This window comes from Phacochoerus africanus, chromosome 2, assembly GCF_016906955.1.
Source record: "Phacochoerus africanus isolate WHEZ1 chromosome 2, ROS_Pafr_v1, whole genome shotgun sequence".
Classification (NCBI taxonomy): Eukaryota; Metazoa; Chordata; class Mammalia; order Artiodactyla; family Suidae; genus Phacochoerus; species Phacochoerus africanus.
The window spans coordinates 273,634,568-273,660,084 of NC_062545.1; the positions used below are offsets into that span (position 1 = coordinate 273,634,568).

The 25,517-nt window shown below is 50.1% G+C and overlaps 1 protein-coding gene across 15 annotated transcripts in view; it reads right to left on the reverse strand.

Annotated features, from left to right (window-relative positions):
* Positions 1-4,874: 4,874 nt before the first annotated feature.
* Positions 4,875-25,517, reverse strand: part of FNBP1 (formin binding protein 1) — a 140,667-nt gene continuing 120,024 nt past the window's right edge. For 4 of the 15 annotated variants that reach the window (XM_047768664.1, XM_047768671.1, XM_047768667.1 and 1 more), the window contains 6 exons: positions 25,214-25,228; positions 20,743-20,852; positions 17,436-17,568; positions 15,030-15,151; positions 14,603-14,742; positions 12,093-12,786 (listed from right to left, as the gene is read on the reverse strand). In XM_047768664.1, coding sequence (XP_047624620.1) covers positions 12,608-12,786; positions 14,603-14,742; positions 15,030-15,151; positions 17,436-17,568; positions 20,743-20,852; positions 25,214-25,228 — 699 coding nt within the window. In that variant the 3' untranslated portion in view covers positions 12,093-12,607. Of the gene's footprint in view, positions 7,981-12,092; positions 12,787-14,602; positions 14,743-15,029; positions 15,152-15,620; positions 16,058-17,435; positions 17,569-20,742; positions 20,853-25,213; positions 25,229-25,517 lie in introns of those variants that run through there. The other 11 variants (XM_047768674.1, XM_047768669.1, XM_047768665.1 and 8 more) reach the window with 5 other exon arrangements.

Genomic DNA, 25,517 nt, shown 5'->3' on the forward strand with positions numbered 1-25,517 from the left:
CCTGCTGCCCACACGCTTGTCTCTGTGTCCGCCGCCATGGATTCTGTTCCCGGAGGAAGAGTGAAGCTGGCTGCCCGTGGGGGGCGTGTGGCGCTGCAGTGATTAACGTTCCGAGGGACCGGACACGGCAGGGGCTTTGCGTGGCTCCCCGAAGGCAGAGCGCATCTGGAGGCTGCAGGAGCCGAAGAGGAGGCTGAACTGCTTTAAACACCCATCAGCCTGTGTCTTCCTTCCCTGGAACCAGCCCTGTCCCCGGAGAAGGGGGAGCCCCGGTGTGGACGGGGTGGTGGGGGGGAGGTGAGGCCAGCCCAGCCCACGGGCTGGGCCCCGGCTGGCATGAGTGCACGGGCTTCGTGCCTCCGGGCTGCTTGGAATGGCCCGGGAGCAGGGGTTCCCCTCCCTGGACCCTTGAGGGGGCGGGGAGCTGGGGTTCCCTTTCCTCCCCCCACGCCTGGGCATCGCGGCATGTAGTGGTTGCTGGTGTCCGGCACCGGGAGCTCCCTGACATTTAGTGATGGTGGTGTTTTATGGTCCCTGTGCTTGGGGTTGGTTTATTTATCCTTTGGGGGTTTGGGGGGGAGACGAACGTGAGTTTATGGATGAGTTTATAAACATCCACCTGTGAAATTCCATCAGACATGCGCGGGAACGTGTTCAACATGAAGAGTGACAGGTACCCGCCCCCAGGGGGGCCCGCGGCCAGTGCCGAAGCCCCCTCGAGGCCTCCTGGTCACATCTGCCCTGTCCTGCCCCAGAGGAAGCTCCTCACCTGCGTTTCCTTCAGCCCTCGTACGTGTGCGTCTGAGCACCACTTTAGCTTCTCTCGCATTCGCATGCGGGATCCATGGGATCCGTGGTGCAGACTCTGGGACTGGCTTTTCCTGTTTAACACGGAAGGTGAGAATGGGAGAGTTCTATCGGGAGCGTTGACTGATCCGGAGGTTTGGAGACATGTAATGTACATGTAATGTACTGTACTGTGGGAAGGAGAGAGGGAGTGGGAGCTAGAGACGGAGAGGGAGCAGGCAGCCTTAAGAAGGTTTCCTCAGGAGCTTCCATCATGGCTCAGCGGTTAACAAACCCGACTAGGATCCATGGGGACGTGGGTTCGATCCCTGGCCTCTCTCCCTGGGTTAAGGATCCGCATTGCCATGAGCTGTGGTATAGGTCGCAGATGCAGCTGTGGCTCTGGCGTGGGTGGGCAGCTACAGCTCTGATTCAACCCCTAGCCTGGGAACCTCGGTGTGCCGCAGGTACAGCTCCCCCTACCCCCAAAAAGGGAATGTTTCATCTCTGTTCCCCTTTGAAATACCAGGCTTTCCAGTGTCTCAGGCAGACTGAGATGCTGCTGGCAAGTGAAGCCAGAACAGGAACGTGTGGTTGCACCTCAGTTCACAGATGAGCGGAGACAGGAAGTGCTGGTCGGCCGGGGAGGCCACCTTGCTCTCCTCTCCTCTCCCACAGGCCGTCGCGTGGTTGGGCTGCTCCTCCAGGCCTCCCGGGCCTCGCTCCAGCAGCCAAAAGCCACCTGGCTGAGTGGGGAGTGTGTGGGCCAATTGGTACCTGTATCTGCAGGCCTTTCCATCTGTCTGTGCTTCTGCTCACAACATGCATCAGAAAATACATTTGTGGGGAGCTCCCTGGTGGTCTAGTGGTTAGGACTTGGTGCTTTCACCACTGTGGCCCGGGTTGATCCCTGGTCTGGGAACTAAGATCTCACATCAAGCCTCTGCACGCCACCACCAAGAAAGAAAAAAGAAAATAGTTTGCAAGGTGGCAGTCACCCCAAAAGCATAGTTTCCTACCCTTGTTCTAGTTGGAATTCCGTGCCATTGTCAGTTATCCTGCAAGGCCCACATCTTGAGCCCCAGAGAGCCCACTTGCCTTCCTGGTGGGGCGTTTGGAATGGCACCTCCTTCTGGCTGTCTTCCCTACTACACCTTTATCTACAGCAGCTCTAGAGGGGCTCGTTGGTTGTAGCAAAGGCCTAGGGAGCAGGGAGTTCCTGTTGTGGCTCAGTGGGTTAAGAACCCGACTAGTATCCACGAAGACTCAGGTTCCACCCTTGGCCTCACTCAGGGGGTTAAGGATCTGGGGTTGCCTCTGAGCTGTGGTGTGGGTTGCAGACATGGCTCAAATCCTGTGTTGCTGTGGCTGTGGTGTAGACTGGCAGCTGTAGCTCCGATTCGGCCCCTAGCCGGGGAACTTCCGTATGCTGTGGGGACGTGGGGACGTATTGAGATGCACCCTCCAAGCCCTTCCTTGCACCTGACACCAGCCGGCAGCCCAGGCGAGGGCTGGCTGGAGAGCCGGAGCTGGGGCCCAGCCTGGGGGTACCAGGGGCACTGGGCTCCCCGGGCAGAATGCCCCAGCACCCAGGGGAGCGTCCCCACCCCCACTCTTCCGGGGCCCAAAAGAGGAAAATGAGGAAATCCCCTATTTCCTCCCACAGCTTTTGGGCCCTTAGCTCTGAGGCCAGAGGCCCCAGGGTGGGGGCGGGGGGAGGGGGCCTTCTCAGCTTCTGCTCTGCCTCCTGTGGCCCAGCGCCGTCTCCAGCTAATGGGAGGTCATTTAAGAACGTGCCATTCCCTGAGCCACCTGGACAGAGGGAGAAGGCTTTAAAACAGGGCATAATGCATGCACCTCGGAGAAACAGCTCCCACCCACAGAGGCTGCGTGCTGAGTGCCAGTCTGCAGTCTTTGCACTTGAATCCCAGGTCTGGCAGCACAGCTTGTGCCCCCTCTTCTCAGAAGAGGCCAGCAGCGAGCAGGGAGGAGGAGGTGGACAGAGACGGGCCTGGGCTCCCCCACTGCCTAGGACACGCGGGGACATTAATCCCCATATGGCTAGGCCAGCTGCTTGTCACCGCTGGCCTCTGGCTCCTTCCCTCACTCAGACCCACATCATCCATTTTTTGCTGTCTCCTGGATGCTGCAATTTCAGAGGTCTCTTTTGCCTTAATTAAAAAAGAAACGGCAGGAGTTCCCATCGTGACTCAGTGGTTAACGAACCTGACTAGTATCCATGAGGATGCACGCAGCTTCGATCCCTGGCCTCGCTCAGTGGGTTGAGGATCTGGCGTTGCTGTGGCTGTGGTGTAGGTTGGCAGATGTAGCTCTGATTGGACCCCTAGCCTGGGAACTTCCATATGCCCATGGTGCAGCCCTAAAAAAGAAAAGAAAGAAAGAGCGGGCATACTTGAAGCCCCTGGTTCTGCCCATTTCCTTCCTGGTCAACCTCTTGGAGACGCTCGTGCTTCCCCCCGCCCCCCGCAGGCGCGCTTCTCTCCCACTAGGGGTCGCCAGCGCCTCTGCGCGGCGGCTGCAGGGGCGGGCCTGGGCGTGGCCAGCAGCTGGGGGCGGGGCGAGAGGGAGAGGCGGGGCCGAGAGTCCCACACCGCCCGGTGTGAGTCAGGGGTTTCTGGGCTCACGGCGGCTGCCTTCGGCTGCCGCCGGAACACCAATTGCACCTATCTGCGTGGCCGCTGCTGCTTTCCGACCTCGAAGGGTCGGAAGCGGGTCACAGAGGTCGAGGTGCCTGGGAGGGGTGAGGTGTCACCTCCCCAAACGCTTGAACGCGGAGTAGGCGCATGAAGATGGGAGAAAGTGGGCGGCGTTTCGGACCCGCGAGCTCAGGGCCAGGACAGGCTCCGTCTCGGAGCCGGAGGGAGCTCGGAATCAGAGCTGGCGTCTGTGAAGCGCTGTGGCTGTGGCATCGACCAAGTGTTTTCCCAACTGTCTCCACGGCGTCCTCACCCCATTGCCGGGGAGACTGAGGCCAGAGAGGCGGCGACCCGCGCCCCCACCGAGCCCAGCTCCTAACAACTCGATGCTGGGAAGGACGGTTCTGAGTGAGACAGGTGGAGACATTCTGTGTCTTAGACGCCTCCCAAATATGATAAAAAGCCCGGGAAGAACATGCTGGAAACATTTTCCCCTGATTAATTAACAGTTCGCTGACAACCTAGACAAGGAGGCCTCAGTGGGAAGCCCCCCACCACCACCACCTGGACCGCCCAGTACCCTGGACCACCCATCTCTTCCTGAGAAGCCTGACTTGATTGTTCAGCTCTGGCTCCCCGGGCCGGGCCTCCCCAGCACAGGCGGCAGCAACCTTTGCTGAGAACTTGGCAGGACTTTCTTGCTGGAAAGGCCAATCACGTGCCTCCGTGGGAGGAGGCTGAGGCCTGGTCTCTTACTAGTGGCCTCGCCTCCCACCCCTCAGCAAGTGACACTTGGCATTAGCGAGGCCACCCCATGGCTCACTTCATGTTTCACTCCCTCAACGACCATTTTCCTGACTTGACCCTTTAGAGAGAGAAGGTGTGAGCACAAACCAATCCTGTCTTCCCTCAAAAGCCTGGGGCGAGACTTTCAGGGCGGGCTATGGACAGGGCCTCCCGCCGGACCCATCCTCGCCCTTAAATGCTGCACTGCCCTCGGCTTCACGGAAACCCGAGATGATTCCTGCCAAGCTGCCAAGGAGAGGGACATCAGATGGCTGGTGAAACGCAAAGCTGCTGCAATTTCATGGCCCCCCATAGCAGGGTCCCTGGAAGCCCTGAGCAGCTGCCAGCTGAATCTGCAGGCACCAAAAAAAGTCCAGGCCATAAGGAGCTTCCCCCAGTCCCTGGACTGAACCAACCTGAATCCCACACCGCGGAGGCCTCAAAAGCCTTCCCCTGGTGGGTGGGGGTGGAATTCAGAGCTTGCTGGGTCTCGGGGCCCCGCCCTGAGCAGATGGCGACGTGACTTGGCCTGGGCTTACACAGCAAATCAGTGACATGCAGATGGCAGCCCAGCCTCCAGCCCCGGGGACTCTGATGGCTTTCGTGGCCAGGGTCCCCTCTCTGTGCAGTGAAACAGTCCCGTGATAACCGTGCCAGAAGTTATACTTTTATTTAACATTTAGAGGATTAACAGATAGTTACAAGGTCAATAGAAGCCTTCCAATGGAAGCACTTTATTTGGTTTAATTCCATCTCCAGAGACACAGGGGCCATTCCAGAACCTTTACAACGGCAATGGGCCATCGCAACACCGAAATGCCTCCAAAGGGTAGAATTCGTGCCACACACACAAATAAACCCTGAAGTTTAGCGGTTGCCCAAGATCAGGTTAAAACAGAAATTTGGATCACTTCTTCAAGAGGTTTTCTGATGACAGAAGCACAGGAGGCAGAGCCATTAGGAAGTGTGAAATCGACTTCTCTGGGAAAATACTTAACATCAGCATAACTTTTTCATGTTCGGTTAACTTTTCCTCAGTAATTACAGATGTGACCAAACGGCCTTAGAGGCCTCCGCGCTACCGCTGGGAGACAGGCTCCTCTGTCTTAACAACCTGAAAGCTTCAAGATGATCTGATAAAAACCCAAAGGAAAAAAATCCCATTACAGCTTCCCATGCCTTTTTCTTGCTTCCCATCCTGCAAAGGAAAAATTGGGTAAATGACAAGTTCCTCTCTCTCTCTCTTTTTTTTTTTTAAGTTATTTTAAGGGCAGCTTCTTTAAAAAATGAGTCATTCTTACAACAATGTTCTAGCATCGGAGGAGAAATGACGGGCAGAGGAGACGAGGGAGGGCTGAGAAGCACGTGAGAAATTCCAGGTTCTACTCTAAGTGAACTGCTCCGTAATAATACATAGATGATTTCACAGTAGGATTCCCAGAGAAAATGGTAATATCTCAACTATCCTATAATAACTTATTTCCTCTAATAAGCTCAGCTGATACAGGCCTGCCCTCTCCCCATTGCCACACAGACGGTGGAGAAGCAAACACCAAAGTTAACATTGAAAAGCACTTGTTATCCATTCCTTTTTGGACGCAAGTGGTACAGGAGAGGAAAAAAAAAAAGGCACAGGGAACACAAGAGGATACCAGCATACTCTATATTGGGTTTAATGGACACCAAAAAGAACAAATTACTGCAGCTTATATCTTTTCCTCTATGTTGTAAAACATTAATCTATCCTGGCCCCTAATATGAAAGACGCAATGCACATGCATTACCGAGGTTCTAAAATCAGATTAAAAAAAAAAAAAAACATTTAGAATCCTTGTGGAGTGGAGAGTGGGCAGCTTGACTTGGTGAAATTCAGAAGTTCCTAGAGACATCTGGCCACCCCACTGACAGAGGAGCCTTTGGTGGGGCCACTGGGATGGCCCGTAGGGACCGCGCCCCTGCTGGTTTGCAGGGACACAGGTGAGGCCCTGACTCTACTCGCCTTTTGGCCTCCTGGCTTCACTGTCATCAGCCAAGATGGTCTTCTCTCAACCAAGGAGCATGCGAGGATGGGGCCGCCCCCCTCCCCGCCCCCCCGCCCGGGGGTGCTGATGGAGCAGCGCCCAGATGCCCACGGCTGGGGAAGAAAGAGTGAAAGAGGATTCAGGCTCACTCGCTCAAATCGGAAGCCACTTCCTCTTCCCCTGTTTGTTCCTGGCGTTCGCTGGCTGGTGGTCTCTTGCCAACCAGGGTTAACTGAGCCGCTTCCGGAGGCTGGAGTGTGGTCAACCCTGGGGTTTGCTGAAAGGAACCCTCTTCCTACCCCTGAACGAAGGCCCAACCCTCAGGACCTGTCCTTTCTGTCCCTGTCCCTTAGGCTCCTCTAAGACCTGGTCTTAGATTCGCAAGCATTGGGGAGCCCTGGGCGTCCCCCAGGTGACCACGCGGTTACCAAAAGCCGAACAAAAGGAGAAAGATGCCCGAGTGCATCGCTGGGCTTCTGACGGCATCGTGTTCCAGAAACTCACAGCCAAGGATCTCCCTTGACTGTTTCTGCACCAGGAAAGGAGAGAAGCAACTCTAAGGCATGAGTGGCCACGGGCTCCATGACCTCACGTTTCCTCAAAGATCCGTAAGCGGAAGGAAATTTAGCTCAAAACCAAACTCGATGAATTCCGCGTGGCCCGGAGAGCACGTGGTAAAACGCAGACGCTCCAACCACATGATCACTTGATGGGACCACGAGAAGCAGGGGGTGAGGAAAGTACTAGAACACTACAACGCGGGAGTTGGAGATGGTGGAAAGGGGGGCGTTTGCCCTTGGCAATGAGCTAATGCAGAGCTGAGACGCTCGGTCACGAGCTGCCCTTCCCGCGAACAGGGGGACCTCGGGGCGAAGTGGGCTGGCACCTTCCTTGACCCCATGGAAGGTGGACACGGGCAAGACTGCGGCGCTGGCCCAAGAGCTGGAATTTTATCTATATTTTTTTGGTCTTTTTACAAAAGCTGGAATTTGACTTCCGGTGTGGACTCTTCCAGACAGAGCCCAAACAGCATGTGTGTGTGCATGTGTGCGTGTGTGTGTGTGTGTGTGTGTGTGCGCGCTCCACGGACACTCTCAGGCCGGGAAACGCTGCAAGGGCCAACGTTTAGTAAGAGGTGAGGACCCACAGTCAGAAAGGGACCCCTGGCTCCTCACAGGCCTTGGGAAGAGACGAGTATTTTCTAACGGGAGCACATCGGGGACCGGGGCGCCCAGTCACCCTGGCGCAGGCCCGGCCCTCCTCGTCCAGATTCTGTTGGTCTCCCCAGGAGACCAGTGGCAAAGTTTTTGCAAAAGGCACAGTGTGAACCCTGGACGGGCCGGGACGCGCCCAGTGGACTGAGGGCCGAGGCAGGGCCCCTGGGAAAGGAGGGGCCACGCGTGAGGGCTGGGGGACCAGGACAGGGACAGACCTGCCACCTGCAGAGGTGGCCGCCCTGGGCCAGGGGAGGAGCTGGGCCACGAGGAACATGCTGTCAAAAAAAAAAAAAAAAGAAAGAAAGAAACAAAGAAACAAAGAGAGAAAAAGGCAAGCGGCTGCACGGCGTGGGGACGTCACTTCAGGCGGAGGTTCCGAGGGCCACACTGTGCCAGCCCAGCCCCAGGCGGTCTGTTCCCCGGGCGCCCAGGCCTGTGGAGACAAGCGGACCGAAGGGTTTCTCCTGGGAGGGCTCACCCGAGGCTCTGGCTCCCGGAACCACCTTTAGGAATCTAGAACACAAAAGAAAGACAAAGAAGAAGGCAGTTAGAGAGGCGGCCACAGGGCAGGGGCGGGCACCAGTCCTCTGGGCAGAGGGCACCGCCCTGGGTGAGGGGAGCAGGGGGCCTTTTCAGAGCCGTGGTTGCCCCAGGGCACGTCTCAGACAAGGAACTTTCACGGTTTTCTGCCGTCAGAGCCAAGTCTTTCCTTGGGGGGAAGGGGAGCCCCCAGGCAGCCCAGCTTGTCTTGCCAATGAGTTGGGTCCTGAGTCGCAGAAGGAAACCAGCTTCCCAGGTGAGGCCAGGATGCCAAAGGTCGCCAAAGGTCGGGCTCTCTCCCCGCGACCCAAAGACCCCCCCCCCCCCCCCCCGCTCTGGGGTCTTTGACAGTGACACGCAAAATCTTGGGTGAAAAGGAAAACTGGCCACTCGGAATTTACTCAGCAAGAAACAGTGAAAGTTCTTTATCTGGAAAGGGGAGAAGAGAGACAGACTCTTAAAGCCCAGGAGGTGCAAACGGGGTGAGAAGTAGAAGGTGGTGTCATCACACAAGGGGCAAAGGGCAGATTTTTGCTGTTGTTTAAAAAGCATTTGGCAAGAGAATCCCCCATGATTGAAGACGAGAGGGTTAAATGCTCGTTTTACACAGAATCATTTTCTTGGGAGAGGTGAAACATCATGTAAAATACACAACACTGAGAAAAACACAGCGTTTATTAGAGAGGCAGACACGAGGGTACAACTAAAAGGTGCCGGACAGATTCTTTTCTCGGAGGATCGGGAGCGAGAGGAGCAGTCACGGTGGCCGTGCTCCAACACAACTTACTCAGAACCCAAGCGTCTATACCCTTAACTCAGGGTGGCTCGGCAGGGGACCTAGCTACCCGTGTAACCGTCCTTCTGGCTTCCCCAGCGGTTACAAAACCCAAAACGTCATTAGGCAGCAGAATCACCCATAAAACAAACAGATAAAAGAGGAACACGTTAAAACAACGAATTCAAGTAACCCCTCTGGTTTTTAAATCGCAGTATATGCAGTGGGGGTGGGGGTGGCGGTTAGGGACATATTTAACAGCGAGCAATTAAAAAAAAAAGCAAAAACAAAATCATAAAGAAGACAGCACAATCCAGTCCACCAATCAGAACTGACTGTAGCCTATTTTGGCAATTATTAAATAGTCACTTGGTACACACACACACACACACACACACACACACACACAACGTGCACCCGCATTACTGAGAGTAAAACAATCCTTTTGAGTGACAGGCTGACGTCAAAAAGCAGCAGCCCTGCCTGCCTGGGATGGGCTCGGGGGCAGGGGCAGTGTTTGCGGGGCAGGCTGCACAGATTTATAAACGAGGGAGCGAGGCAAGGCTTCTACCTACGTGATTCACCTCGAAGTAGATCTTTCAATAAAAAGAGAAACTTGATACACAAGCTGCGACTTGGCTCCTTTTATTTTAACAGATAACTGTTGGAAGCAACGTATCCTTTGGGTGGAAAAGGGAATTCCCAATTCCCTGGGGAATCATGTCAATACTTTGCTAATCCTTGACTCGATGCGTTGACTCGATGGCATTCAACCTACAAAATATCTTTCCCCGTTGAGTCACTATTACACAGATTCATCTGGGAAAGGTACTGAGGCGTGTAACTTAAAATCATGACACGACTGATGGGCCCGAACCACCCTGCCCAGCCCTGAAAACCAGCTGAGCTATTTTCTGAATCAGACGTGCACAGCATTTCAGAGGAATGAAAAAAAAAAAGCAAAAACAAATGTACAAACAACCCCCCCCAAAACAAACAAAAAACCCCTACTTTAATGGAATGCCGCACTTTTCAAGCCAGGCTTTTAAAAGACTAATGCTTTGCCTCATTTTAAGGCTTTTGCCGTGTTTAGTTTGCCTTCTCTAGTAATTCGTAGTCAGGAAGTGAGTTCACCATGGGATAGAAAGTTGGGGGTTACTATCTTAGGTCTCCCCATCTCTGTTACATGTCCAAAGCTGTGACCACCTACTGCTCATTAAAACAAATCTGTGTGGGAGTTCCCGTCGTGGCGCAGTGGTTAACGAATCCGACTAGGAACCATGAGGTTGCAGGTTTGATCCCTGGCCTCGCTCAGTGGGTTAAGGATCCGGTGTTGCCGTGAGCTGTGGTGTAGGTTGCAGACGCGGCTCGGATCCCGCGTTGCTGTGGCTCTGGCCTAGGCTGGCGGCTACAGCTCCGATTAGACCCCTAGCCTGGGTACCTCCATATGCCGCGAGAGTGGCCCAAGAAATGCCAAAAAGACAAAAAATAAAATAAAAAATAAAAATAAAAAATCCCGTGTGGCTTAAAGGTCAAAACAATGCACAGGCAATCTGAGTTGCGAAATGTTATTTAATAACCAGGCTGGCCAGTGTCGGCTTCCCGCTTTTGCTATTGGATTAAAGTTGTGTCAGATGTAACCACGGTGGGGAGCTGGTGAAAGGGATCTCTCGGTCCTACCTCTGCAACTTCCTGAGAATCCACGGTGATTTTAGGATAAGAAGTGTTTTAAAAACCGGGAAGTCATTAAGTTACTAAGTTCCATGTGGATGCCCTTGGGAAATGAGACCTTTCTGCTAGAATCTGCAACAGGTGCCCCTAACTCCTGCCAGGTCCTGGACCCCCGATGTGTCGCTGTCAGTTTTAAAGTCAGGTTTAAAGTGGCCTGAGCCCCTAAGAGGAGCCCATGATGTTAGAAGCAAGGAGCTAATTTCCCATTTTAAAAGTAGGAAGGACGTGAATAAATCATGTTCAAAGCAAAAAGACAAAGAGATCCTCAACCCAGTACTTTGATGCTAACTCATTTTTAGTTGACTCTCTGAGGTCTCAGGAAGGATTCTAGAAATGGGCACAACCACTGGGCTCGGTACCCGTCCATGCAGGTGACCAATGTCCCTACCCATCAGGCCAATTAAAAAATGCAACCCACGTAGCCCAGATTCCCGAAACATTTTAACCATGAGATGAGTAGTTATACAAAATGATCTAGGAATTCTAAAAGCCTTCTCAGTAAATTCACACTTTGGGTCTTTTTTTTTTTTTTTGGTCTTTTTTTAGGGCCACACCTGAGGTCTATGGAGGTTCCCAGGCTAGGGGTCGAATTGGAGCTGTAGCCGCCGGCCTACACCACGGCCACAGCGATGTGGGATCCGAGCCGCGTCTGCGACCTACACCACAGCTCATGGCAACGCTGGATCCTTAACCCACTGAGCGAGGCCAGGGATGGAACTGGCGTCCTCATGGATCCTAGTCAGGTTCGTTACCACCGAGCCACAATGAAACTCCCCACACACTTTGGGTCTTAATGACGCCCAATGATTAAAAAAAAACAACCCTTAAAACCTTGAAGTGATGTGCCGGGGTCTATGTAGAAGCCATTGCTGCTGCACCACTTCTACGCACCGCCCCACCCAAACAAGTGTGAGCTGAGTCCAGATCCCCGTCCCACAAAATCTCTAACAGAACACAATGGTTTGTCTCTACGGCACTAGCACATCCAATCAGCTCTGTCTTTTGTCTTTGGCCACGCCCACAGCATGTGGAAGTTCAGGGGCCAGGGATCAAACCCTCGCCACAGCAGTGACAACACCAGGTCCTTAACCCACTAGGCCACCAGGGAACTCCTCAACTCTGTCAATTGGCAAAACAAAGATCAGTAGTCATAGGCAAAAATCAACCGGTTGATTGACCAAAGTTTTCCATATTTCACTTGGCTGCTTAGGATCATAGAGACACAACAGGAGAACAGCGTGCAATGATCTGAAACATGTTTAAAACACACACTTGGGGAGTTCCCATTGTGGTGCAGTGGTTAACGAATCCGTCTAGGAACCATGAGGTTGCGGGTTCGGTCCCTGCCCTTGCTCAGTGGGTTAACGATCCGGCGTTGCCGCGAGCTGTGGTGTAGGTCGCAGACGCGGCTCGGATCCCGAGTTGCTGTGGCTCTGGCGTAGGCCGGCAGCTACAGCTCTGATGGGACCCCTAGCCTGGGAACCTCCATATGCCGCGGGAGCGGCCCTAGAAATAGCAAAAAGACAAAAAAAACAAAACAAAAACAAAAAAAACAAAAACACACACTTGGGAACCCACGTAAGAATCTTCTTTACTTATTCTAGACTTTATTTATGACTTCCTCCAAAGTGAATGAGGGTAAAATTTAACAAACTAGCGTAGTTCAGTTACAAAATGTAACATTCTAACGTAGTTCGATCTGCGGCAGATACTCGATATAAATAAGAGAACTAAAGTCTTCGGCACCCCCGGAATCGGAAGGTGCGCGGACTTTCAGATTCAGAAACACAGATTAGAAGCTAAGGGCAACTTTTCTGCCATCGACAGAGGCTGCCCGAAGGAGAAATGTTTATCAGGTTTCAAAGGACACAGCTGTGAACTGGCAGTTGGCAGCGTTCCGCGTAAAAGATCATCAGCAAGCGAAACTTTGATTAGAGTCAAAACCAGCCCAGGAAACTCAGGCGAGGGAGGCTACAGGAAACATGGGCTTCGAGGCTCCCCGTCCGGGCTTTTGAAGAACTGCCTGGGACCGTCAGAGTTGTGGGGGAGAAACAACTCCAATTTTTTGTTTACAAAAAGTTTTTTTAAGTTGTATTAAATATAAGTCTTAGCACCTTTGGCATTTTTGTCCAAATAGACTTCGACGTATGACGTGGGGACGTAGCCCTCTTCATCCTCGTTTCTGCGGATGCGGGTCCACCCGTCGCCTTTGTCCTCCTCGATCACGTACAGTGTTTCCCCCTCCACCACCGAGATGGTTCCTTCGTTCTGACCTGAAAAGGCAAAGGAGCAGCGTATTTTACGTTTCCTGTTCAGTCCAGGTCGATAGGGTTAACAGAGCCAAACCGGTATAGAGAGGATGGATAGGAGTTCCCCAGCGGCCTAGGGGGTTAAGGATCACTGCGGTGGCACCGGTTTGATCCCTGGCCGGGGGAACTTCCACATGCCGGGGCAGGGCTGGGGGGATCCTACAGGAAAGACACCCCTAACATTCACTTATCCCAGGGCTTCTGAAGATGACCTGAGCCCGGATTGCTTCTTTCGCAGTATCTTTATCAGCAACGTGCAGGAAACCATTTCAAGGTTCATCAGTGTGAGAAACACCAGGCAAATCTTTCGAATCACTTGCCCTGTCTTCTAACTGACCTTACACCTATGACAGTACAGGTCCTAAGGTGCAGCTCTGGTCGAGTCGGCAACTGCGCCAGTACTTTCAGCAGCTCCTCGATGTTTGCCGAATGAAACCCAGCTGTTTCTCTTAACATCCCCGCCCCCACTGACAGGCCTACTGTCTTCCCTGTTTTCCTTTTTATTGAAAGAGAGGTGATCCACAATGCTGTGCCAATTTCTGCTGCAGAGCAAAGTGACTCAGTCACACATATGCATACATTCTTTTTTTAAATATTATCTTCCGGAGTTCCCGTCGTGGCGCAGTGGTTAACGAATCCCACTAGGAACCATGAGGTTGCCGGTTTGATCCCTGGCCTTGCTCAGTGGGTTAAGGATCCAGCGTTGCCGTGAGCTGTGGTGTAGGTTGCAGACGCGGCTCGGATCCCGCATTGCTGTGGCTGTGATGTAGGCCAGCAGCTACAGCTCCGATTGGACCCCTAGCCTGGGAACCTCCATATGCCGCGGGAGTGGCCCAAGAAATAGCAAAAAGACAAAAAAAAAAAAAAAAAATTCCATCACAGTCTACGCCAGGAGATGGGGTATAGTTCCCTGTGCTGTGCAGTAGGGCCTTGTCTATCCATTCTAAATGTAATAGTTCGTATCTATTAACCCCAAACTCCCTTCCTTTCCCCTCCCCCCCCACCAGGCCTGCACCTCCAGCATATGGAACTTGCCAGACTGGGGACTGAATCGGAGCTGCAGCTGCTGCCCTATGCCACAGCCACAGCCACGCCAGATCTGAGCCGCATCTTCAACCTATGCTGCAGCTTGGAACCACGCCAGATCCTTAACCCACTGATTGAGGCCAGGGATCAAAGCCGCATCCTTACTAGTTAGATTCTTAACCTGCTGAACCACAGCGGGAACCCCTACCTTCCCTTCTTAAGTGTCCACTGTTACCACCTAAGATACCTGAAGTTCCAGCCCTCCTCATGCCCGGGCCTCTGGTATCCTACAGTACGGAGAGTTCTCTAGACGCCCTTAAGGAAGTGAGCTCATCCTGACCTGAGACCCCCATCGCTCTGCACCCCTCCTCTGGTGAAGACTGCAAGCAACCCTCTCCTCTAAGTGTGTCCGCTTTATTTCCTCCAAAGGCGGGTATAGACCCTACCACCTGCATCCCACCCCTTCAGGGGTCTTTACAAGACAGGCACCCTGTGAGTACTGAGTGAGTGGATGAAATATCAAAAATCATGAGTCCATGCTCTCTGCTGCAACTAAGCTCACCGAACCTGTGCAACAGTACAGACCCAAAGGCAAAATGTACAGCTGTCAACCAGGTCGTTGTCATAAATATTATGGGCAGAACAAAAAAGCAAGGAGAGAAAGTTCTGGAAGACGGCAAAAGACGGTCTGATCCCAGGAAGAGAGAGTGACGGTTTCTGAAAAGTGGGGGACCGGTGGGGTGGGCAGGGCTACCTTCGAATGTGTAGAGGGCTTTACAGGTCCCTATGGCAGGAAGGGGCTCCTCGTCGTCAAACTCGTCGTCGAAATCCGTGGCCAGCACCTTCACCTCACCCTCCTGGCTCTGCTCCTCCGTGTAACTGCCATCTGGGCTGCTCAAGAAAGGAAAACACACAGCAACTATAGCGACGGCCCCCAGCGAGGACACCATTCGCCCGTTCCCCCCCCCCGCCCCCGCCCGCAGCAAAGTGCTGGCGACCCCCCATCCTGAGCGTCCTAACCAGGACCAGGTCCCCGCAGGCTCCGGGACCCGCCACTGCCTTGGGAAAAATCACAGGCCGATCATCACAGATGCTCGGTCTCTCCCCGGGACCTGTGCTTCCCTGTGATGCCACAGACGTGACTACAGAGCAGAAAAGCAGGCGCCGCACAGATACTGTACCTCTCCCGGTCTTGCGCACAATTGTTGACCGCAGGTGGGTTCTGCAGGTCGTACATCCCACTCTGCCGGCGGGCCTGATCGCTGCGTGCGGGGAGCCGGCCCTCCACCTCGGCCAGCCAGGCCTGCAAACGAGAGCTGTGAGAGTCTCCGGCCTGAGCTCAGCACAAGGCCGGATCATGGACTTTCTCTCTCTCTCTTTTTTTTTTTTTCATTTTTTAATTACAGTCGACTTCCATTGTTCTGTCAGTTTCTGCTGTACAGCAAAGTGACCCAGTCACACATCTAAACACATGCTTTTTCTCATAGTCTTTTTCATCATATTCCACCACGAGTGACTGGACATAGTTCCTTGGGCCATACGGCTGATCACGGACTTTTTTTTTTTTTGTCTTTTTGCTATTTCTTTGGGTCGCTCCCGCGGCATATGGAGGTTCCCAGGCTAGGGGTTGAATCGGAGCTGTAGCCACCGGCCTACGCCAGAGCCACAGCAACTTGGGATCCGAGCCGCATCTGCAACCTACACCACAGCTCACGGCAACGCCGGATCCCTAACCCACTGAGTGAAGCCAGGGACCGAACCTGCAACCTCATGGTTCCTAGTCGGATTCGTTAACCACTGCGCCACGACGGGAACTCCTGATCACGGACTCTTAAGGCCCCAAGTTTGGGCTGCTCATTGGGCACTGATGCAGGTACAAGAAGGACCACCGGGGGTGGAGCCTCCTGTCTGCTGGCCTTGACTGTATAAAGGCACCCGAGGCAACCGCCTCCGTTTCACCCGAAGGTGAAGTGCAAACAAACTTCCATGTAGCCATTGCTCCCAAAGCGGTAGGAAGACACCAGCCTATTGTTATATTCCTGGGCTTTTTCAGCAGCTGTGATTTCCGATAAGTCACTTCTCATTCCTTCTGGTTCCAAAAATTCTGTGACCATGAATGAGGTCACACTGGGAAACATGACGCTCCTACCACACACTTAAGCAATGACTCAGTTTGAAAACCACACTTCCCATTTTTCTAGGAGTGTCACTTAAAAAAAAAAAACAGTGAACAAAACTCATACCTAGGAAATCAAACTAGGTCAAAATATCTTCAGCAACATTTGAAATAGTGTCAAAAAGGTGAAAGAGTAAAAATGATCAGAAAAGGTCATTTCTAGGTTCTAAAATCTCAAACTCTAATAACTTGTTGACAGATTCCAGAAATAATGACAACAACCATATTTGAACTTTCATTGCTAGAAACTTAATCTATTCTGATTAGAATGATCAGTAATTCATTTATTTTTCCAGGCTCTGTGGTCCTTATATTTGGCAGGAGTGAGGGGAGTGGGGGATGGAGAGAAGTCTTTTGTCTATAACTCTTTAGTGCCCCCCAAAAAACATTTGTTCTTATTTATTTACTTTGCTTTTTAGGGCTGCACCTGCAGCATATGGCGGTTCCCAGCCTAGAGGTCAAATCGGAGCTACAGCTGCCAGCCTACACCACAGCTACGGCAATGTGGGATCTGAGCCGCGTCTGTAACCTACACCACAGCTCACAGCAATGCCAGATCCTGAACCCACTGAGGGAGGCCAGGTTCCTTGTCGGATTCGTTTCCCTTGCGTCACAACGGGAACTCCCACATTTATCACTTTCTGAGAGTGAGTCCTCTGAAAGAATGGCAATGTATTTCAATGGATTTTTTTTTTCTCTTCTTTTTCAGCATATGGAAGTTCCTGGGCCAGGGATCGAATCTGAGCCAAAGCTGTGTCACAGGTCACAGCTGTGGCAACACCAGATCCTTAACCAGATGCCCCACGATGGGAACTGCTCAATGGATTTTTTTTTTTTTTTTGGTCTTTTTAGGGCCATACCCAAGGCATATGGAAGTTTCCAGGCTAGGTGTCAAATTAGAGCTGCAGCTGCCAGCCTACACCACAGCCACAGCCACAGCAACGCTGGACCTGAGCCGCATCTTCGACCTACACTGCAGCTCACAGCAACACTGGATCCTCCACCCATTGAGTGAGGCCAGGGATCGAACCTGCATCCTCACAGATACAAATAGGGTTTGTTACCACTGAGCTGCAATGGGAACTCCTTACATGGTGTCTTTTTCACTGTCAACATGAGATAAAGCAGAACAAACTTAAAAAAAAAAAAAAAACCACAAAAAAAACTGTATCCCAATATAACCTTAAACAGTGTCTGTTTTAAGGGAAATGATTAAAACGGGAGGTACTGACAAGCAGAACGGCAGGTGGCTGACGTGTCTTCCTCCTTTTTTCAGGGAAACCCGACTCCAGCTGCATCTCTCGCGCAGAGCGGAATGCCAGCCTCTACCCCGTGTCTATGCCTCGTGACCCTCCCCCGACTTCTGCGTCTTTTTTCCCAACCAAGCTTTTCCACGACAGCTTTCTCGTACCTCAAACTTCTGGGCCTCTAGTCTCAGTTTTTCTATGTTTTGGCCAACTTCTGCTAATTTGTGATCCAGACTGGCGGGGTCTCCCATCTGTGGATTCTTCAGGTAGACGTCCTTCATTTTTGTGATGGCATCTCTGGAAAAGACAAGGGGGACAACGTGGTGAAGGTCAACGCCCTCGGCCCTTTCCCTCTCCCACCGCCGGGCAATCTCGGGAACCACGGCGGGCGGGCGGGAGATCGCGGCAGTGTGGACCGGAAGGGAATCCTGGGCCAGCTTCCATTCGTAAACTTTTCTGCACCAACTCTGCCACCAAGGTCTGCACGATGCACAGACCTAACTTCAACTCCAGGTGCCTTTTCGGAACGCAACGTCTCCCTGAGTCTTCGATGCATGGGAAACGTAAAGTAACCCTGCCCTCCCCTTGCCCCACTCAAGAGACGAATGCCCAGTACTGCCAGGCACGTGTTCCGTGTGCAAACCGTGGGTCTCCAGGGCTGCAGTGTGTTGACCTCATGAAGAAGCACAGTTCATGGCTTTGGCTTTCATTACACATGACTTCAACAATTAAGAAACCGAACCTGGGAGCTCCCCTTGTGGCGCAGCAGAAATGAAGCCGACTAGGAACCAGGAGGTTGCAGGTTTGATCCCTGGCCTCGCTCAGTGGGTTACTGATCTGCTGTTGCCGTGAGCTGTGGTGTAGGTCGCAGACACAGCTCGGATCCCGAGTGGCTGTGGCGTAGGTCGGCAGTTGTAGCTCCGATTGGACCCCTCGCCTGGGAACTTCCATATGTCGAGGGAACGGCCCTAAAAAGCAAAAAAAAAAAAAAAGAAAGAAAGAAAGAAAGAAAAGAAAAAAAAACCATACCTGGAGTTCCCTTGTGGTTCTGCAGGTTAAGGGTCAGGCGTTGTCACTGCTCTGCCTCAGATCACTGTTATGGTGCAGGTTCAGTCCCTGGCCTGGGAACTTCCATATGCCAAGGGTGTGGCCAAAATAATAATAGTAATAATAATTTTAAAAAGAAAAGAAATTGAACCCACAGCTGGGATCCATGATAGGTGGGCAACACAGCCTTAAGGCTACACACGGCAAGACCCCATCACACCCCTCCTAAAATCCTGTTTGGAAGGCTGCCCACCTGTGCCGCTGCTGGATCCTTAACCCACTGTGCCAGGCTGGGGATTGAACCAGCGCCTCCATGGAGACGAGCCAGATCCTTAGCCCACTGCACCACAGTGGGAACTCCAAACACTTTTTTTTTCTTTTTCTTTTTCTGGCTCTGCCTGCAGCATGTGGAAGTTCCCAGGTCGGGGATCGAACCTAAGCCACAGCAGTGACAATGCGGAATCCTTAACTGCCAGGCTACTAGGAACCTCCTCGAGCCACATCTCCTAATTTCTAAATTTTTGTTATGATATTCAATTTAATTGCCGCCTTCAGAGAACAGACTTTGAATGGCCTCTATCTATCCTTTGATGTTTGGGGAGATTCATTTTATGAAGTCGGAAGATGCCCAGCTTTTGGAAACGTTCTAGGTGTACTTGAAAAGAATGTGTATCTGCAGTTACTGGACGTCTGCACACTAGGTCACTTTTGTTAGCTATGTTAGCCAAGTCCTCTATCCTGACTCTCGGTGAATCTATTCTGTCAATTACCGAGAAGAGAGCTTTAAAAATCTTAACATGTATTTGTATCTCTTGTACTTACGTCAAAAGGTTAATAGCATAATCTTTTCTGTATTTGGAGCTGATACTATTATGGTCACGCAGATTTAAAATTTTATATCTTCTTGGCGAATTGAGCCATGTGTTATATGAATCATTTATTTTACAAAATTGATCTTCTTGGCTGAATTTTTTTTGGGGGGGGGTCTTTTTTCTTTTAGGGCTGTACCCACGGCATATGGAGTTTCCCAGGCTAGGGGTCCAGTCAGAAATGTCGCTGCCAGCCTACACCACCGTCACAGCAACGCCAGATCCAAGCAGCCTCTGCGACCTACACCACAGCTCAGGGCAACACCAGATCTTTAACCCACTGAGCAAGGCCAGGGATCGAACCTCATGGTTCCTGGTGGGAACTCCTTGGCTGAATATTTTATTTTACAAACGCAACAGGCCAGGTATTGTCCTCAGCACCGTATGTATCCTGACAAACTTAAGCCTCATACAGACAAGCATATTAATTCCCATCTCAAGGCGAAGAAACCAAGTTACCAAGAGGTTACGAAGCTTATCCAAAGTCTGCATCAGAAACAGGTAGAACCAGATTGGACCCTACGATGTCCAGAGTGCCTGGTATTTAATTTTTTATTTTGGCCACACCCCAGGCATGTGGAAGTTCCCCAGTCATGGACAAATCCACACCACAGCAGTGACCTGAGCCACAGCAGTAATGTTGGATCCTTAACCCCCCGAGCCACCAAGGAACCCCTAAAATGATCTATTTTTTCAGGAGTTGCTCTACCAGAGATAAAGACATAAAAACTCCTTTTCTTTTGTATATACTTAAACTGGGCTGCCGTACCAATTTCATTTGTTTATTTATTTTTTTTGCATAACTAAATTTTAACCCCAGCTTCAGTATAACTAAATTTATGTAGGATCTTAAGATACTTATAGAGCCCAAAACCTCAAGTTACCTTTTAAGTTCAAATCACCATTAATGATTGAGTCACTTAATTCCCTCAGTGAGAATATAGACGATTAGAGACAATTATTATTATTATTATTATTATCATTTTGTCTTTTTAGGGCTGCACCTGTGGCATATGGAGGTTCCCAGGCATATGGAGGGGTCGAATAAGAGCTGCAGCTACGGGCCTACACCACAGCCACAGCAATGCCAGATCCAAGCTGCGTCAGCAACCCACACAACAGCTCATGGCAACACCGGATCCTTAAGCAACTAAAGGAGGCCAGGGATCGAACCTGCGTCCTCATGGATACTAGTCAGATTCATTTCCACTGAGCCACAACGGGAACTCCAAGAGGCAATTATTAAAGTGGCTTTTCAATCAGGACTGTTAGCAAGTATCCCTTAAATATGTGAAGGTGTTATGGTGCAAATGGGGAGAGATGTTGGATCTTTCCTCACTTTCCTTTTTTTTTGCACACGCACCAACCTGCCATCCCCAAGATCAAACTTACAGAACACCTCAGAAAACAGGGAACTCACAGTGGGCGCCTGGACAGACGCTTTTCAAGATCCAGCAAACATATATACCTCTACGGATACTGGTCAGTTCGTGCCGGCTGCACCACCACAGGAACACCCTCGAATTTCTTAATAGGTCCCACAGATCCACTGTACCTTTGATCCATCTCCTTTTGAATGTCTTTATTTAATTCGTCGACTTTCTGTTGCAGCTTTTTCCTTCTCTGTTCGGGTGGGAGGTTGCTAAAATCTTCCGGTGTCGCCCCCTGCAGAGGCAAATAGGAATCAGCCAGAAAGCCTCGCGGTACCCCTTGAAAAAGACAGCAAGGAAAACCTGCAGGAAAGATTGCCCAGACCCCGGAGCGAGGCAGGTGTCTGCGTGTGTTTTCATCAAATAAATCAAAGCGCCTTCCCACGACACCCAGCTGAGATGCAAAATCAGTGCATGCAAACTGCAAAAGGCCCGCAAACCATTTCAGGTGCCCTTCCCCTAGCCCAGCCACCTCCGACAAGGCAGGGGACACTGAGACAGGAAGATATACTTCTGATTCCAGAGAGAATGAATGAAGATCAATTTTTGAGGCTGACGCATCACTTGAACGATCAGTGTCGGTGGCAACACTGAAGCTTTAAATTTATGTTTTCTTTACAGAAAACAGGGATCAGTATCCCCATCGATTGTTCCACACGGATGGTGGTGCCTCTCCCACCCCCACCCCCGTCCGAGTATTCCTTCCGTCTCTCCACACAGGCTGAGGCCAAGTTTCCATCCCCGTGAAGTGACAAATGGGACATCTAGTTCCTCAGAGAATATGGGTCAAAAGGACATTAAGGAAAAAAAAAAAAAAATCCCCCCCCCCATGTATCCCTGCCTCTAAAAAGTCCGGCCCCTTCTTTTTGTCATTTTCAGGATCATCTCAGAAAATGCATAGAAAATGCTTTCCCGCCTTCAAAATCAGCTTCCCACACTGTATGAAATCAACCTCTGCTGTTTCTTGTATTTTTTTTGGCTGTCCTGCGGCATAGGGAGTTCTCAGGCCAGGGATCAGGCCCGAGCCACCGTTGCACCCTAAGCCACAGCGGCAGCAACGCAGGATCCTTAAGCCACTGTGCTGGGATAGAGATGGAACCTGCGTCCCAGCACTCCCAAGATGCTGCCAATCCCGTTGCACCATAGCGGGAACTCCTGCTGTTTCTGATTTATCAAAAGACGTATCCTTTGATATCCTGATCCCTTTCAAAAGCAATGGCTGTCTTTCCTCTATGCATGTGATTTAAGTAGAAAATACGAACTGTGAGTTTCTAGACTTTTACATATGCTTACAGGGCAGAGGCTGTGGCCAGGTGGCTGCCATCCATTGCCTTCCGTTAAGTGAGGCTATTTTCATCGAGAGAGAGAGATGCACTCGATAACCAGGGATAATAAGCCAGGAATTTAGGAAAGAGATTTTGCTTTAGAACCAATTAAAGGCAAGACTGGCTTGCCCGGGAGTGGGTGGAAAAGAAGGAACCCGAAAACTGGGTCCAAAATTCCAAAATCAGGTGGAATTTGCCAAGCAGCTCACACGGGGGCTTGTGACTCAAGTTCCTGGGCTGCTTATGAGGAAATACCAGGCTGCTGTGTTGCACGTGTGGCATATTCAGCAAATAATTCACCACTGAGGTCACCCAATGACCTTTCAGTTAAGGTTTTCAAAGACTAGTGGTGTGTGTGCGTGTGTGTGTGGGGTGGGGGGGGGGACGAGATTTGAAGGAAACCAGAATGGATGATTATTCCTTAATGCCCAAACCAAGGAAGTTCAATTTGCCTCTAAAACTAAGATGAGGCCAACTAAATATAAAAATAAAGACTGATTTCTTCTCTTCTATGTACTCGTGTGTCACAATACTGGAAACCTTAATGAAGAGCTTTTCAATTTGCCCAACTCAGTCACTGAGCCTGAAAGCTCCATGCTTTGTTGTCTCCTGCGGGACTGACTGTTACAGAGGCGCAGGTTTCTAGAACTGAGATTTTTGTTTCCGTTTCCATTTTTGTTTGAAGGCTAGCATGCAACAAAATGGTGCAAGATACACTGCTTCAGAAGTCAGCAACTCGCGCTAAGTGGTCGATGTTAATTCAGGAATATTTATTGAGCGTCACTATGTTCTATGAAACCAAAAGAACTTGCCACACTGTTGGCACTGTTCTCACAGCGGCCCCGTCCAACACAGTAGCCACGCGTGGCTGCCGAGCCCTTGAAATGTACTTAGGACAACCGTGGAACTGAATTTTAAAATTTTAGTTACTCGTCACGGACATCAAATGAAAGGTAAAGAGTCACATGTGGCGAGGGAATACCCCGTTGGACCAAACAGATCTAAACTGTGAACGGGCCTAAGGCTTTCCCTGGAGAAACAGCTGCAAAGAAACCTGTACGTAAAACACACGGACCTTAGGATGTATGAATAGATATCCCAACCAACCACAACGAATTAATCCTGATTATCCACAAACACGAAAAATAATAATTAAATGAGCTCCCTTCACTTGATCAGCAGTCAGTCTAATTGACCAATTAGGTCCTTTTCAGTAGCTCTTCTGTGTTTCTGCATTGTTATTTAAAAACTAGACTCAGAAACGGTACCTCAAATAAACTTCATGTTACCATTGGAGATTCAGGTCAACAGCTTCTTCTAGATGCAAAGAAACTCAAGGTTTCTGGAAAGTACCTTCAAAGGTTCATTTTACCCTATTAGCCATTTGAAGCTTGAGTTCTTTCAAACAATACTCTGACTTATGATTCATTTTGCCACAAAGGAATTTTTATTTCTACCTTTGAGTCAGAAAAGATTTTCTGAACTCTTTGGGGTGGCCCCAAAGTGACCGGCCCTACCGGGGTTTGGAAGAGGGCCCGCACACACAGAGGTATATTTTCAGTGGCTGTGGCTCTAAGGGGATCTTGTTTTAATTGCTCCTGGAATCAAGAGCTTGCTCCTGGGCAATGACAAGAGGTGCTTCTTGAGTTTTATTATTTTTACACCAAGCAATAGTCTTTGTGTAACAATTTACTTTTTTTGGGGGGGGGGCATGCCTGTAGCATGCGGAATTTCCCTGGCCAGGGATAGAACAGGTACCACAGCAGTGACCATGCCGGATCCTTAACCTACTGAGCCACCAGGGAACTCCAAGAGTTTACTTCTTTATTAGCTTCAAAGTAAGGGTATTGAGCAACAATTCAATTCCAGGCTAGTAAAATGATTTATCTCAAACAGAAAGACTGCCTGATTATACCATCTTCTTCGGCCAGCACCTCAGCAAAAGAACAAGGGCCAAAAAGAAACCCTGGCATCTGAGAGACTCCCACTTAATGGATCCATTTTCTCCCAAATTCATACTTTTGATGACTGCAGTTCATTTCAGCATCTAGATATTTCCTTCTTGCAGAGGTCTTCATCAAGAATTCTTCCTTGGATTTCATTTCAAAGTCTAAGAAATGTTTAATAAAACATTCTTTTTCTTTCGTTTCCAAATCCAACTGATTTGGATCAATTGCCAAAGAGTGAGTCGGGCTGAAAAAATCCTGTATATACGTTTATGTATATACTCAAATGCATATAAAAGAATATATAAGGGTAACCATAAAATATCGTCCTACGTTCTCAACAGCAGTGCCTAAAATGCTGATCTTATTTCTGGTCGAATTGTCACAGTTCATCACGGTCCATGATATTAGGATATTCTCAGTTGCGGTGTTTGAGTATATTTGAGTATAACAGGGGTTACGAGGTTAAGAGGTTTTTTTTAATAAACTTAATGATTAGTTTGACTATTTACTAGGGCTATGCAATTAAAGTAGAAACAACATTGAACACTAGAGAAATCACTGTAGAAAGGCTTAGGAGGCTCTTTTCATTATCCATAAAGTCGTCTTGTGATTCCCTGAATCAGCCATGCTACAAGGTCTTTCTGTAGCACCTTAGAAGATTTCATGGTTTTCATTTCTCAAAGGTGCCTTAGACCTGAGTTTGAGCCTAGTATCATTCCGACATATTTCTCTCAGGTTCCCAGCATTTTTCATCCGCTTCTGTGGCTCCCAGGAAGGAGCAACTTTCAACCATTAAATTTGATTTTTTTTTTTTTTTTTGCCATGCCCAGGGCATGTGGAGGCTCCCAGAGTCAGGGATCGGACCTATGCCACAGCAGTGACCTGAGCCACAGCAGTGACAACACCAGATCTTTGACCAGCTGGGCCATCAGGGGACACCAAAATTTGCTTTTATTCAAAATAATCCAATAAATAAACTCTCCTGTATTTAATCTTTGTCCATATTTTGTATTTATATTCATATTTAAATAAAATTTATCAACATCTGTCATCCTCTTAAGACCCCAGTAGTTAAGAAAACCGAATCATGAGTTAAGCGTTAATTTTCTTAGCAAATTGAAAAGTTTACAATCACCCCTGTTAGACTCTGGACCTTTGTATTCCAAAGGTCTAACAAAGAACTACCAACAGAAGCACACACAAGAGAAGCACAACTCAACAGTTAACTTCAAAGAGATGCACATGGCAGAGAGAGCACCCACAAAACACACACCCGAAGAACCTGATTAGAGTCAGGACATGCATAGAATAATTGTGCTTACCAGCTTGAGAGAAAGCTTCGTGTAAAAATTGAAGAGATAACAGGGGAAAAAAGAGAGAGAGAAACAACAACACATGAGAAGAAGAGGAACTTGGCCGGTTCCACTGCATTCACCTAAGACATAAATTCACCTGGCGCTTTGTGAAAATGATTTATAGCGGATCTGTACCAACGTTCCCAAGAGGGGCTGATCTGTCAAAACTTCTTTAGCTGCCACGTTGCTGGAGCAAAGAATCGAGATAGAAAAGGAGAGTTTCTGTTTGCTGTTCTGGATTGGGTCCATGAGCCTGGGTATAAACCGAGTT